This window comes from Aulostomus chinensis, chromosome 22 (genome assembly GCF_037954235.1).
Source record: "Aulostomus chinensis isolate RoL2024-O1b breed Wild chromosome 22, RoL_Achi_v1.0, whole genome shotgun sequence".
Classification (NCBI taxonomy): Eukaryota; Metazoa; Chordata; class Actinopteri; order Syngnathiformes; family Aulostomidae; genus Aulostomus; species Aulostomus chinensis.
In genome coordinates, this window is record NC_141341.1 from 6,121,369 (window position 1) to 6,137,501 (window position 16,133).

Here is a 16,133-nt window from a genome sequence, read left to right on the forward strand (position 1 = left end):
AATGCATCTTATATGTGTTACACTCTACCTGATGTTGCGTTTTCCTGTGCTGCAGGGCTTTGCTGCCTGGACTGCCCACTAGTGGCACCTTTCTTCAGCTCTTCAGCGTCACTGTATCGTCGGATCCAGTAGTTGAGCTCCTCGCGATCGGCCTCCTGGCATCGCCGCAATACCGTCAGCGAGCGCCTCGTCTTCTCCACCATGTCCATGATACAGTTTAGCAGCTGGAGATTACAAGGAGCGGACAAGGCTCTGAGTTTACACATAGATATCCATAGACTACGTATAGAGTTGAGTTGTGGAGGGTGGTGCTCTAAATCAGTCAGTGTCATTTTACAGAGGTGCGTGCATTATTGGTTGTCTTATTCATTTAAAGATAAGTTTGTCTTCTATGTCTGATTTTGTTTTGCTTACACCAACATTAATACGATGAAGCAGCATCACACATGTGACACTGGATAAACGGCAGTGGAGAAACTGATGATCAAGACTTAAAAAACAGTGCATGAATGTTTGTATTGTATGTTACAACTCAAGCATAGGACACTTACATGCAAACATCAACACACATCAACATGACAAAGACTGGAAAACGTAAGATTACAATGTATATGTGACTTAAAGTAAAATCTTATTTCTGATTTTAAAGGTTGTGTTTATGAACAGTTTGAACACCAAAGTGATCGCAAGAATTATGTGAAGTGACCAGAAAAATACTGTACTGTGCTGTGTGGTGCTGGCTTTGTTAAATTGGTGCCACAACATTGCTAATAGTTTCTTAGATGTTCTGTTGTGTATAAAAGTCAACGAAAAAATATCTCTTAAAAATAAATCTACAATTTAGCTCAATGTTACAATTTAAAATCAACTGAGTTAATACTTGTCTAAGCACCGTTCCTCACAGAGAAAGGATTGTAGAGTAGAGTAATATAAAAATGTTATTACTTTTCTTACATGGTCAAGGTGCTTCCACTCCTCAGCCCACTCTCGGTCTGTCAGCCGGTGGTCGATCACTTCCTCCTGCCTGGCCCCTGTATGCATACCTTTAACAGGGAGACAGAAAGACAGACAGAGGGATGACAAATGGGCCAGTTAGCATGACAAAAAGGATCAATATACTTTAAGATTACTTCATCACGCCCTTACTCTCCCCTTCATCTATCCTTCACTGGGTTGACACCCCACCCCTCCCTCGTTGCACTCTTTCTTTGCTGTCTCCATATCTCTCTCCCATCCTGAGGGCAAGATCAAGTGACTGAACTTCTGGTCCAACAAACATCCATCACAAAATAAAACATCGTAAATTTCTCCTCTATTTTTAGAACCGAGCCCTCATTACAGCTTCATCAATACAGTGTCCCGAGGCCTCAACTTTGGTTTGTTCTCACTGGGGTGGCGGGGCGCGTGGTCCGAGAGACTGTCAATCCGCAGTACTAACAGGCATCCACTAGGCTGATGTTGACACTGTGTGATGATCATTACCAGTAAAATACTGATCTTAGTGGTATATAAAGAGGTCTGAGAGATGATGCTAAGATGATGCAACTATTGTAACTGTTTTATAAATGAAATCCACTTTTGTTCTTCCTGGTACGACTACAGAGTAAAAGCTGTAAAAGTACGACAAGTAGCAGTTCTGTGCATCCCGGTGCTCACCGATGGGCCGGGCTCTCTCACGGATCTCCCGATGATTTGATGCAGGGTGTCTGTAGGTGTCGCGGTAGTGATGGGCGATGGCCATGTCGTCCAGGCGGTAGTGCTGCGGGGGGAGCGGACCCGGGTGAGGCAGGCCGTTGGGTTGGTAGGACAGCCCATTCGACGGGCTGAAACGCTGGGCGGGGCTTATGGTGCAGGGCCGCTTACTGGGATGAACATCTGGGTGCAGGGCACCATCTCGCTCAAAGCCGTTCTCTTTGGTTCTAGGAGGAGGCAGATGGAGAACTTGAAGTGTTCCGTCTCAGCAGGATTAGTGAGTATTTTTACCTCTACCAAGGAGGTGCTGGTTCATCTGTTAGCAGGATAACTCAAAAACAGATTTGCTCCCACCAGCAGCCATGCACCCTCTGGTTTTGCATCTAGTAAGTTTTTAATGGACATCGGCTCTTTTGCAATGATCCTAAAATGACAAATATAATACTTCCTAATGTTTCACCTGTTGAAATTGTTGAACGCAGCACAACAGAATTGAGGCTTTCACTGTCATGGCTATACCTCAGTAAGACAAGAGGAGCAGACAAGGAGAACAAAGGTCGAGGAAATAAATGAAATAAACCAGCGGAAATCATTTTGCTGTAAACATAAAGACCAAGTTTGTAAAAATATGTGCTTTAATATGTGTTTGCACACAGGAGCCAAACATATTATCACGACAGTCCCACCCCTTCATGTAGTAATGGTTTACTGCTCACAGACAAAGAAACCTAACACACACACACACACACACACACACACAAAACTTAGGCTCGAACAAAAATTACAGACACACACATACTCACACAAATGGGATCAGGTGGATTTTTGTTAGCCTGCTACTGCAGATTAATGCAGCCAGGTGCATTTGTCTGTTTGAAAGCACGGGTGTGTGTGTGTGTGTGCGTGTGTGTGTGTGTTCTCAGCTTCATCAGTTCACAGTTACATCTCGCCAACCCCCCCCCGCGTTATCTGCAATCCTTCAGTTTCCACACATTCACACACACACACACACACACACACACACACGCTCTTTTTCTCTGTCTCTCCTGTTCTCTCTCTCTCTCTCTCTCTCTCTCTCTCCGATGAACAGATTGAACTTCTTAATGAGCTGTTTTTATGGGATCCTAATGCTCATCCACAGCTCTCCATATGCTCTTTCCCTCCATCCCTCCGTCTCTCTCTCTCTGCCTCCCTCGACTCATCCATCCATTCTTCTTTCCCCCCAGCCACACTCTTATCTCCCCGGCCTTCCTGCTGCAACAATGTTTATATCTACAGGCACTGGAGTGCACACGTGTCTCCTATACAGTGTGTGTGCATATAATTTACCCTGTATGCCCAGTTTCCTTTCACATGTGGACCGACACACTCACATTTTAATACACTTCCTTCATTTTTTAAAAATTGTATTCAGGCAAACATAAATATTAAGTGATGTCCGGACTCCCGCTCTTCCACAATAAAGCAATTGAGTTTTCACATTTTGAGCAGTAACACACTCACACATTCCGCACTGAAGAACCAGAGGAACATTTCAGGGTGGCTTTTATGAAAAGCAGATTTTACAGTTGTTGTTTCACCTAATATCAAGACAGCAGGGTCCATTTGTGAACATATTTCTATGATTAATTTCTGGTGTTTGAGCAGACTTTATTATTCCTGAGTCTTTTCTTTTATGGGGTGAGTACAGCGCCCGCAGCAGAATCCAAATCAGCAGCATAGCAGATAAAGGCAAAAAAAAAAAAAAGAAGAAAAAAAAATCTGATTTTTGAGTCCTAATTTGCGAAAGATGGTGAAAATTTGCAGTACAAGGTCTAATTTTGCTTTCATGATTCTTGTAGCTTTTTTATGGAAATGGATAATATGCATGTGCAAAACACATGCCAGGAGTAACAAGGATAAGCAACATTTTCAAAAAGAAACCTTTACTATTTATGAGAAAATGATATTAGAGGGAAAAAAAAGCAACAGCAAGCGAGCAGAATGAACATGGGGGGGGCATTTTAAATACTTCCTGCTATTTTCATATGCAGCTGATAGGAGGTGATATGTGGATGAGAACAGATGCATGTGACCTGCTGTTTATTTGATTTAATCACATTTTGGTAAAAAAAAAAAAAAAATTCCTCCTGGTTTTGTGATCAGCTCCTTTTTTCTCTATACAGCTTCAACATTTCCTGTTCTGCTCCTTTTTCATTCGTGAGCTCATACACAATCAGTCTTTAAAAGACAATGGAGTACATAGAGAAATATACATAAATACATATTAATATAAGCATAACTCAAGTACTTTCCCTTTCATTTCAAGTAACTATGAACACACGATGCCACATCCATCCCCTGCACACTCCTTTATCCTTACAAATCTGCTTCTGCTTCCTGTTAAAACCTTCACCGGCACCTCAAAGGTCAACCTTGATTTCCCTTAAACGACATCTTATATGAAGATGAAGGATTCTAAAAACCTGCAGTTTTCAGTTTCGTGTAATTGTACTGCATCGTGCAGCATTCATGAAATCAATGCAAAGATGCTGAATTGTACTAAAATTACCATGAAAGCCATTATAGTGCAGGTACTGTACTGGTAATTTTACACCTCCTAGCTGTTGCTTGAATAAAAGCGGCTGTAAGAGAGTCTGTTGTATGTTTCTTTTTTTTGTGCGGATGATATTCCCGCTCTGGCTCCTTAATCAGGATGAATGGATAGCACCTTGTTGTCTGTAATTAAGGATTCCCATTCAAATTCCAATATTCCAACAGAGGGCTCCAATAGGGCGGGATACAGAGCAGAGGTAAGCAGAAACAAGAGGTGCTTAGCCAGCCGTATTGGTGCTGGAGCCTCATCTGTATGTGTTATCAGCCCATCTCCCTAGGCACACACACACACACACACACATACACACACCTATACTGGGGTGTACATACATTAACCATTCTCACACTTTTTTCCTCCTCGTTTTTCTCTCTCACACACTTACACGCACGCACACCTTCTCCTCTATACCCTCACTCGCCGATGCACCAGACAGCCTGCGAATATGCAGGTATAACAGAAAAAGTCTGCCTCGCTGACTGGAAGGTGGGAATTATTAATATTCCATTCAGCAGTTTTGTCCCTCAGCAAATATAAAAAGTACATTTTCCTATTCCCTGTCTGTATTAACAATCTCGGACCCCGGGGAGTTTAAAAAGGACCATGCACACATTGCAAAAAACTCTGAACAAAGTACAAACACTCACAAACATCTTTCCAAGAATTTAAAATGCTTGATAGTGTTTGATGAAACAGTTTCTGATGAAGCCTGACTGGTCTTAATTAATGTTCTGATTAGAAAAAAGAAAGAAAAAAAAAGGAATTTCGGGAGAACACAAGCCCCCACACACAACCACACACCTGAAGTTGACCCTAATGTTTTAGTTTTAATGTAGTTCTATTGTATGAGAGCAACTTTATCGCTACAGTCGTAAACATGCACATATGCTCGCTGAAGCCTGGACGGGTTTCATGCTTGTTGCTCTGGGCCGAGTTGGAGAGAGGACTGTAGGTTTTTACAGTCCTGCATGTTCCTGGATGGCACGTCTCAGTGCTCGTCCATTAGGGCAGGGAACATTGAGTCATTACTGAAGTCCGTGACAACAAATGGATGTAATGATTTAGCTGGGTTGGGGGTTGATGCAGAGATGAGAAAAACACGCAGGGACACACTGTGTTCTATTTACATTCCCAATCAAGCATGGGAGTAAATGATAAACCGTGTATTCACACATTCTCTGACAGATCCACACTTTTCATTAAGGCACAGCAGCCTTCCTTCCTAGGCTGTCCTCAGGATGTGTCTGGGTGGAGCCAGGTCTGCAGCTCCCATCACTTCCTCTCCTCAGTTCTGGCCCATTAAGAGCAGGAGCCGTGAGCTGAGATGTCCAATGGAGCACGTCATGAGGCCCGGTGGCGCACTGACAGACACTTCCCATACATATATTAACACATCACAAGATTGCATCGCATTGGCTCAGCTTGTGTCTGTGGAGTAATGTATGGGTACATGGGGATGCAGGCAGACTCAAAGGGATTTATGCATGAGATCAAATAATGGAGGAGTAAAAAGCCTTCGCAGCTTTATTATTTGGAGCTGACAAACGTACAAAGGCTACATTCTCACCCACGGAATCACGCAATGTTTTTTGCTTCACAAAAATTTCGAAACCTCATTTCAAATCTCATCGAATCCATCTGATTCACCCACCTGTCTGGCGTCCTTCTTTTGCCGTTCTCGTTGACATCCAGCAGGAGTTCGGAGGAGTCCACTGGGGAGGTGGTGCTGGTGTCCAACAGCAGCTGCTCATGCTGGGCCAGGTACTGAGCCGGGTTCTGCTTGGCCAGCCTGGCGCAGTGGAGGAGCTCCCGCTGGAGGAGAGGCAGGTTGGCCTGCCGGAGGAAACAGCAGAGGAAATTTACCAATTGGATGAAATTTCCAGACCAATTATATAAAGATCACATCTGCCTTTTTGCCTGTCAGAAAGATAAAAAAGCAAAATTTAGCTCTTTGTTGTCTTTTTTTTTTGTTTATTTCCAGACACAGTAACAACAGCCACACCCGGAAGAAGCTGTTTGAGCCGCTATGTTTTTCCATCTTAGCATGTAAACAACTGTACATATTTTGGGGACTTCCACCATGAAAGATCCATCTGAATAAAATATCTCATTACATTTTCAAGAAGAGTTCCTCGGACCTTTCTTTTTTTAACCTTTGACTATCAAAGAGCACCTCTTTCTTCTTTGAAAGAAGCATAACTAGTCTGAGTTAAGCTGTGTGTCTTAAAAAAAAAGATATGTACTGTCATGAAAACACACTTCAGAGAACAACAACTTAAGATGAAAGGAAATATGCAGTTGGAATATTGAAATTTCAAAATATTATGTTATTATGTTTGTTCTTTTTTACATCAAAGTAAGGCTAAATGAAAGGATACAGCTCCTTGATCTGGAACAAAATATAAAAACTACCGAAACAGCCTTGAGTATTTCATAACAAAAATAACCAAAGATGATGGTACAATGACTTTTCCCCTTAAATTTCTTCCATCTAACCTCTGTTTACTTGTTGCCACTGACTCGCCACCAGCTGAAAAACATTTACAACCCACTATTTTTTTTTTTGATGGCATATACATTATCCTAGAAAAAGCAGCTATTTTCAATTCTTTTGACATAACGAGGGGTCGTCTTTCTAGTGGAGGTACAAGGTCACGCAGGTATGTGAGCGTCAACTTCAAAGACATCTGATGGGGCGCATTTTGAGGCAAGAAGATGAAAGTGTTGCATCAGCGATGATGAGAGTGAGGCCTATTCTGGTGAAGAACATCACAGGAGACTTCAGAGCAGCCATCTTTATACATTTTCTCTTAATCTTTGTTTTGTCCTGAATAACTTAATCTGTCTCTTTGTTTTCTCGTTCCTTTCTTATAATCCTCTCTCTTTTATATTTCCTGCCTTGCATTGACCGTCGGATTTGCTTCTTTCAATCTCCAACTGCACAAAGAGATAACACTTGCAAAACAAAAGCATGATTTTGTAAGAGATATATATTTTTCATGAGCGCTAATTGGTTGTAGTGAAAGAAATGCCAAGCACCGGCCTTCGCTTTACCTGCCTGAGTTAATGGTCCGTTAATAGCTTATGATCGTAATTACCCTCTGAAAAAGAGCATAAAATAGATTGCTTTGACCTCGGTGAACTCATCTTTCATTTATTAGAGGTCATCCTAATTGCCAGAGATGTGGGATGCATTAACAAAAAGACTGAATCAATAAACGTAGACCAGTGAAGGGACTGGATCATTTTTCATACTCAAATGTAGCATTTGCTTGTTACGGAAACTAACATCTGCACTTCCATTGGAGGAAAATTTCAAGTAGCAGCCACAGCTAAAACCCAGCCAGGAGGATTTATTTTTGAAAAAATAAACAAAAAAAAAATCTGTCAATTTATCAAAATGTGCCAAACATGAAAATAAAAAATAAAAAGCCGCATTCAGGATAAGCTGCCACTTCATTGGCTTTCTGTGTAATTTTCTCTTAGAGGTAAAGCTAGGTGACTTCGTCTGTATGTCTGCATTGTCCCAATTCAATTACTTCCAATCATGTCTCTCTCTCCCTCTCTGTGTGCGTAAATCTGTTTGTTCCTGCGGTTCCGTCTCACAGCAGCTCTGTCACTTCAGTGCCACGCAAGAAAAACAAAACATCTCAGATGGAAGCGAAGTTAAAAAGGGCTCAACTTTGACTTAAAAACAGAGGAACATTGCTGCCTCGCAAGCCTGTTGTCTCGTGTGGCAGGCGTCCCGCCGGCACATCACGTCACTGGCGCTGTGTGGTTTATGATTGCCTCCTTCCAGTAAAGAGTCACAACAACCAATTTGTGGTTTAGTATTAAGAGAAGGGGAAAAGAGTGGAGTGGGTTTGGCCGGGGAGGGGGTTGCAAGGGTCAGCTTGGTCTAGCATTAGCATAATGAAATACTCTGTGCCCTGATGCGCATTGTTGCAGCTGTGCTTCTATGCACCTATAAAAGCTCCCCCACACCTCCAACTGCTCACTGCTACCATATGGTAGCTGGCATTTAAGGCCCCGCAGTGGGAAGACACTAAAATTAGACCAGGGAGAGAGGAAAAAGAGAGAGAGGGAGAGAGAGAGACAGACAGACAGTCAGAGAGAGAAGAGAAGTAGCAATGGAGGGGGGGGGGGGGTTGCATCTTTGATTCCGCAGCCATCCCAGTGATGCACTAACCATCTGGCGAGGAGAGGAGAAGGGAAGGAGGGACTGGAGGATGCAGACGGAGGATGGAGAATAGTAGATAAACAGAGCGAGGGAAGCGAGCAATAAAGATATGGAGAGCGATCAAATGAGAAGCTGAATGAAAAGAAAGAAGATGAGGAAAACCTACTCCTGTTTGTGTCATTAACAGCCAGTTGTCGTGGGACTAGTTTCCACGGTTCATGACCAACATGGACAATATAGGCTTGTGAATGTCAGACCACATTTACCCCACGCCCGTCACTCACACAGAGAATGGAGGGAGCGTCAGAGGAGGTGGAGAAAACATGAGCTTCTAAAGGTGTATAATAGAAAAAAATGAGCTTGGTCTTCAAACGCTGAGGTTATCCCTGTTCTCCATCTCTCTATACAGCTATGGTATTGATCTCAGCTTCATCTAGACCCCACAAATGGGCAATCCAGCCCTCAATATAAACCCCACTCTCATTCATCATCTTTGACCACCTCTCTCCCCTCAAAAAGGCTTGAACAAATCCGGAATATGCACCTATCTGACACCAGAGTGCATAAATGGCCAGAAAAAGACCGCCATTCTTCATTTTTATGATGAGAGATTGTGACTGAATCAAGGCGACTGCTGAAGTGAAAGCATAAAAAAGATGGCTGGAGGCTTAAGAGAGAAAAGTGCTCCTTCCACTGGCAATACAATGCTAATGGTTGAAAATAGGAAATACTTGAAAATGTTGCTTAGCAGGATGAACAATCGATAACAAAACAAGCCTTTAGAGAGAGAGAGAGAGGGGGAGAGAGAGAGAGCAGAGAGGGAGAGAGAGAGAGCAGAGAGGGAGAGAGAGAGAGAGAGAGCAGAGAGGGGGAGAGAGAGAGAGCAGAGAGGGAGAGAGAGAGAGAGAGAGAGAGAGAGCAGAGAGGGAGAGAGAGAGTGAGAGAGAGCAGAGCGAGAGAGAGAGAGCAGAGAGGGGGAGAGAGATAGCAGAGAGAGAGAGCAGAGAGGGGGAGAGAGAGAGCAGAGAGAGAGAGCAGAGAGGGAGAGAGAGAGAGAGAAGAGAGGGAGAGAGGGAGCAGAGAGAGAGATAGAGAGAGAGAGAGCAGAGAGAGAGAGAGAGACAGAGAGAGAGAGCAGAGAGGGAGAGAGAGAGAGAGACAGAGAGAGACAGAGAGAGAGAGCAGAGAGGGAGAGAGAGAGAGAGAGAGAGAGAGAGAGAGACAGAGAGAGAGCAGGGTAGGAGGCTGCAGAATAGACGACGCCAAGTAACTCTGTTGTAGTCCGTTCCAGCACGTAAGGCAATCTTTAAAAAAAAAACTAAACTAAACCTTTCAAAAACAAAATAAACTAAATTACGGCTTACTGTAAATAAAATTGATCTAAAAAGAGGAAGAAATCTACCGAAATGACTTGCTTAATTTGTAGGAATGAAAAACTGAGCAACAGATGATGTGACAGAGAGAAAACAAGAGAGAAACTGGTGAAGATTAGATAGAACACAGAGATATAGAAAAAGCAAAGAGACCACAAAACCCAAGAAATATCATGACATAAACATAAATATGCACATCTGGGTCGGAGCTGAATAAATGCTTTCCAGATTTTGGTGGATCAGAGTTAAGCAGGCAAACCTTCCGCAGTAATTATATATTTGAACATCTACCTTCAGGAAGGGTATGACAAAAGGTCGCAGAGGGAAGTTGGTGGCTTCTTGGAGCTTGGAGTGAAATTCTTCGATGGTTAGTGTTGAATTCTGGAGCGGAGAGAGAGTGAGAGAGAGAGACAAGAGAGAAAACACATGAATCCATGTGGAAGGCATTATGTGATAATATTACTTATTGGAAGCTGAGCAATAGGCTGGCCTGCAGTGAGTGTTTCTTGTTTTCTAATAGGAAGCATATGGGCTGAAAGAGCCCCAGAAACAAAGACACTTTAATTAACAAAACAAATACACATGTCGGACTTTGAGTCATGTGACCAATAAATACGCAGCAACGGGGACAAATGTGTTTATTTTTCTGGTGCTCTTTTTTTGAGCCATGGATTTTCTCGAGTTTCATGATTTTGATCATTTCTAGGTCATCTGAACAACCAGCCAGCGAGATATTTATCTGGAGGAGGATCTGTGTAATAGTTTAAAGACGTTTCAGTTGGTTTTACAGCTCAGATACACGAGGATTGATTTACTAGGTAGTGCTAATTTGCACGAGATCACAATCTAAAAACAGAGAAGCGTTTAGAAAAGATACAAGTTTAGGAACGCAGGTGCAGCCAGTTCATGATACTGATCACAACAATCTACCCAGACCAGGATCACTTAGTAGTAGCAGCGGTAGTCGTAGTACTAGTTCGTCTTAATAATGAATGTGCAATCATGCATTACACTGAAGGAGGAAAGTATTGTCTGGAAAGGTGCAGGCCGAAGCTGAGGCTTACTTTTCCAAATCTTTTTATTTATTATGTAGCTTAATCTAAGCTGGGTTAGCGTAGCAGGTGGGCAAGGCACCCAGTGTTCAGGTTACCGACTAAACGGGGGTTTAGTAAGGCAGCTGACATAGCAGTTGCAGTTTCAGAGGTCACTCTTAAAACAAGATGTTTATTCAGTGTAAAACAGAGGTGCAATTAGCAGTGAATTGGCCCCCCAAAACCTCTTAATAATATCATGTAATGCATTTATTTTTCCTGACTGTTATTTTTACCCTCAAATGTTTAATCCTAAAAAAATGCAATACGGTCAATTGCAAAAAAATAAAAATAAATCAGTCCATTCCTCTCCAGTGCTAATTTTGACTGCCCCTCTTAAACCCTGACAATAGCTGAGCCGGGCCAAACCATTGTTGTGACCTGTGCTCATTCTCATGACCAGCAGCAGGTGAAAAAAAAACTATCTGTAGGACATTACAGTTTGATGGGAGATGATGGGAGCATTTTGTTTGGTTTTGTAAACAATATTGAGACATTAAACCTCTGACAAACAACAATTTAGTTGAAATTCAGCCTAATATGCACATTTCTTCTTGTCTTTGATGATATCACTTTGGCTTTCCTTTGCAAGGTGCCCAATATACAGTAGCAGGAGGCAAATGATCAGGCTGGGATTTGATATTTACTACTTTTTATGTTTTATAGTTACAAACATGAGGAGTGTGCGTGCGTGTGTGCGTGCGTGTGTATGTGTGTGTGTGTGATGGTGCGGGGAGGGGGGGGGTCAAAAGTGGGTTATGTATTTCCGTTTGTCAGCCCTCCTCATCCAAACAATTTCTCTCTCCTGTGACTTGCATTGATGGCTGACAAGACAGTTGTGACACTATTTTTAATCATCAACATGAAGTATTCCCAAAAAGCAGAGCAGGAGGGAGGGAGGGAGGGAAGGAAGGGGGAGAGAGGTGAGCACATAACAAGCAAAAATACAGAAAAAACCCATAACAACCCAACGAGACAGAGAACATAAAAAGGCAAAAGATATTATTTTCCTCCTCACACTTGGTGTTATTTCCCAGACCTGAATTTTGTTACATTCAGCCTTACATCTGTTCGCCCAGATTGCGTAGGGGCTGTTCTTGACAGCTACTGAAGCCTCCTGAGTCTCCCGCTCTCCTTCTCCCCAACACAAAACTAGCTAATTAACGGTGTCACTCTTTTCAATAAGGCAGGGGGAGGGACAGAGAGACAGTAAGTGAGAGAGGAAGGGAGGGGAGGGAGATATGGGGGGAGGTATACAAGCCAAAAGGACACAGGAGAGGCATGTGCATGCAGACGCTGAGACAAATAAACACAGGGAAGCCAAAAGGAGGCTATGCTCTGTGTGGCTAATTAAAAAAATTCCTCCCTCCATCTCCTCCGCCTCCTCCTTTCTGCACAACATTCAATCACTATTTCTGTATTCCCCTGCTCGTTATTCTCAGATCACATGGAAGTGTGATAAATCTGTAGATTTGCACATGTATTTTATACCAAATGCTCTCGATATAGCCTTGACACAACCATGTCAGCTAAGCTAGAGAAACAAATCTGTCTTCTCAGTGGAGCCACGTAAGATTGTCATCTATAAAAACAACCTCAGGAATGAATGTGGATCATGAGAACTGCATACGCTATTTTGTATTTAATCTAAATGAATGAAATGCAGTTGTAGATCTGGTGCAGACAGAACCAGTACCATTTGGGTTTTTTTCCCCAAAATGGTTACACACTGCCGTGGTGCAGGCTAAAACATCCTCAAATAATATCCCAGGGGGATTTGGTAACCACTAATTCCATCACGGCGAGGAAGAGGAATGAGTCCCAAACCCCAGAAGTAAGTTAACATTGTTGGATGTCCAGTGGCCTCGTTTCAAAGTCTTAAGAGTGTTTTGAATCGATTTTTTTTTTGTGTGTGCGCGCTTTAAAAAGAGCAGTTCCTAACAAGTGGCTAAAAAAAACCCATAAGAAACATCGTCACACCAAAAGAAGAAGTGGGAATCAAGTCGTGGTGATGCTGAAGCCAGGTGTCAAGCAGTAAATTTGCTGCATGGCTTAATGTCAACTTTGTGCTCCTAACGACTGCAATTAATGCTTCAAAAATCACAGAAGTGGTGTTCATTTTTAAAGATTATGAAAAGGACATGTCCCATAAACTTTTTTTTTGCCACACAGCGTATTTTCAGCAATAATCTAAAGTAGAAATTCTATTGACTTTTGGTTGAGGGTAACCATGGCGATGCTAATTTCTGGGTTTCTGGGACATTCCCTCAGCTCTCTATTGCTTCTGCTGTAACGCCCAGTACTCACCACTAGCCCCAGCACTAGCGTGCGGACCCTCTCGCCGATTTCAGGTGAAATGTCGTTGCCAAACTGCTGCAGCGTTGTGAGGAAACGTTTGAGCTTGCTAAGCTGCCGGGCGCCGCAGGCTGGCGGGAGCTGCTGGTTGGCCAGCGAAGAGGAAGAGGAGGAGCTTGGACCATTACTGTAGCCGTTCGGAGGTGATGGAGCACCGTTGAGCGCCGTAGGAGAGTGGCTGCTGCCGTTGGTTACTGGGGCAAAGACAGAGAAAACATTTCAGAAGATACACACAAAAAAATGTAACAGTATTTAAACCCCTGGCGGAGGTGTGGTCAGACATTTTGGGAAGATATTGTAGAGCTGCTCAATTTTGAACAGACATACAACTGCAATGACTTTGTCTGATTCTGCAATTGTAATTTGAGTGGCAATATCAGAGGGAACGTTAACGTTTACATCCTTAGTCTCATTTTGATTGATAAACCCACGCCAGGGACGGTGCCGTGATTTTCACTGAGATGTGTATCACTGAGATGGAGACTGCAGGATACGATGTGTAGACAGCACACCTCTGCGCTACCACAATTTCTAATTTAAATTTGGGTTTTGATACACAATTAGCCTTTAACAAGGACTGTGCCCTCCTGCAAATTGAAAATTGTAGTGAGCCATCGTGGGTTTGTGCAGTCCAAGTATCATCAAAATCCATCCATACAGTTTATTTACCCCAATAACAAAAATTAGTTCCGTATTCACCAAGGAATCTGGTTTGATCTATCAAGTCCAGTAATAGCGCTGATAGCTGTCTGATGCTAATTGCCTACAACAGCTTTCAGGATCCACAGTTCGATTCAGATCGGCCACAAAAGTTGATCACATGTTCCTTGTAATCTCTCCTCCAAATCTGATGAAAATCCATTCATTGTTTTTGGTGCCATCCAGCTAAGAAACAAACAAACAATACAAGCAGACACACACCAGTGATCGTATTACCTCCTTGTCAGTGCAGGGCTCTGGGACCCCCCCCCCCCCCCCCCCCCCACCAGCCTGAGTGTGCTTTTACCAAACAGCAACAAATCAAACAACGCAGGTCGGCTTCATGGAGACCTAACCACTGATTTGAAATGATTTACATTCGCCTGAAAACATTCACAATCCTCCACATTTGTTTCCAGTCACGGCAGCGTGTTTGATCCTTTGCGGCATCTTCACATACAAAACATATTTTTTGTATTTGGAGACATGTTGCCTCCTCCCCTTGCTTTCCTCCCAGCAGTCTAAACAAGAAGGGACAGCGTGACCCCCCGTCGCGCCGGAGCACAAGAGCTGGTTGCGTGTCTGCGTGTGTCTGTGTGCGCGCGTATGTTTGTGTATGTGTGTTGGTGCACAAAGAGATACAAGGCGGCGTAAAGCTTTCTCTCTAATGAGATTAGGTTTTGACTGGCGATTCACTCACTCCCCCTCTGGCCGCCGTCCAAAGCCGCCACTGTACAGAGAGAGCGAGACAGAGAGAGAGAGAGAGAGAGAGAGAGAGAGAGAGAGAGAGAGAGTGAGGAGGTACTCAAACTGCATCTGGCAACAATTACGTCGGGTGGAAATCAAAGCATACCACTTTGTTAAAACCTTCGGCGTGCGTAATGAGAGAGTTGGGCCTTTCCTCCCTCATCGAAAGGAAGCCCCGACGTTAATTGTGGAGTGTTTGCAACAGAGGGAAAGCGACGAGACATATGGATCCAAAGAAAGAGGGAGAAAGTAAATACAGACGCAGAGAAAGTGAGAGCATGTGATTGAAAGAGGACTAAATAATGCCTCTTGAAGAGAACCTGAGCTGCCGACACAGACTTGAGGGTTCGGAGCTTTTTGAACCTTTGATTCTTTGATTTAAGAGCTCTTCATCCAAGTGGTAAAGTATGCACTTCGAAGTGAATACAAGGGTGTAATTTGCTCATAAAGATGCGTTTTTGTTTTATATATAAATATGTACACGTGGGTGTGAATGAACTTGCTCGGGAAGTCGTTGCAGTTGATAAAGCTCAGTGCATGTTGTTAAGAGCGCCTCGTGATGCTGACGGTATTTTTGGGGGGAGGGGGTGAGGAGGTGAGGGAGGTGCTTTCTTATGTGTCTTCGCATATGAGAATGCAGGTGGATCTGCACACTTTCAGTTTGGTATCCTGTTATAACCTCGACCTGTGTTTGTTTGTTATAATAATGGACCGATTTTTGATTAACGTTTGGTGGAAAGGAAAAATGAGCCTATGACGACGTTTGGAAAGGTATTTTAGAAGCTGTATTGTGCAGCTTTTACACATAAATGAATGTCCCTTATATTTAAGCCCTCTGCAAATGAGATCACACAAATTCTCAACAAGCTTACCACCGCCTGGAAAATCTCTCTGCATTTCACATTGTATGGAGTTTTTAAATTCTGTGGTGACACTGAGAACATGAATAACTGTTGTGCCTCTCAGATTACCAAAAATATACCCAACACCAACTCTAACTCTGCACCAGCTGAAAAAGAGTTTACACTGCCAGATGTGATACACACACACACACACACACACACACACACACACACACACACACACACACACACACACACAGAGCAAGAGATAATAGTTACATACCATAGCTTTAAGCTCTCAGAGATGGTATGGATCCTGTTCTGGATCGGTGATTCTAGGCGGTTTGGGAGTACATTTATTTTTGATAATACTATTTTCACACTCAGTATTCATGTAGTACTCTTGTCTGAGTGTTTTCTAGTTCACTGTGTGGCACAGAGCAACAATCTAAGTAAGCAGATGTTTCTGATGGAATTGGCTCTGCTCCATAGAGTAAATGTTGTTGACACGTTCTGATTCTTCTTTATGGAAACAATTTTCACAACAATGGAACCTGTTGA

The 16,133-nt window shown here is 43.0% G+C and overlaps 1 protein-coding gene across 5 annotated transcripts in view; it reads right to left on the reverse strand.

The window, feature by feature from the left end:
• Nucleotides 1-16,133, reverse strand: part of runx1t1 (RUNX1 partner transcriptional co-repressor 1) — a 65,552-nt gene that overhangs the window by 10,089 nt on the left and 39,330 nt on the right. For 3 of the 5 annotated variants that reach the window (XM_086193162.1, XM_086193161.1, XM_086193158.1), the window contains exons 3-8: nt 13,237-13,478; nt 10,130-10,219; nt 5,937-6,118; nt 1,657-1,919; nt 946-1,043; nt 29-224 (exon numbers count right to left, since the gene is read on the reverse strand). In XM_086193162.1, the coding sequence (XP_086049288.1) occupies nt 29-224; nt 946-1,043; nt 1,657-1,919; nt 5,937-6,118; nt 10,130-10,219; nt 13,237-13,478 (1,071 nt within the window). The remainder of the gene's footprint in view (nt 1-28; nt 225-945; nt 1,044-1,656; nt 1,920-5,936; nt 6,119-10,129; nt 10,220-13,236; nt 13,479-16,133) is intronic. The other 2 variants (XM_086193163.1, XM_086193159.1) reach the window with 1 other exon arrangement.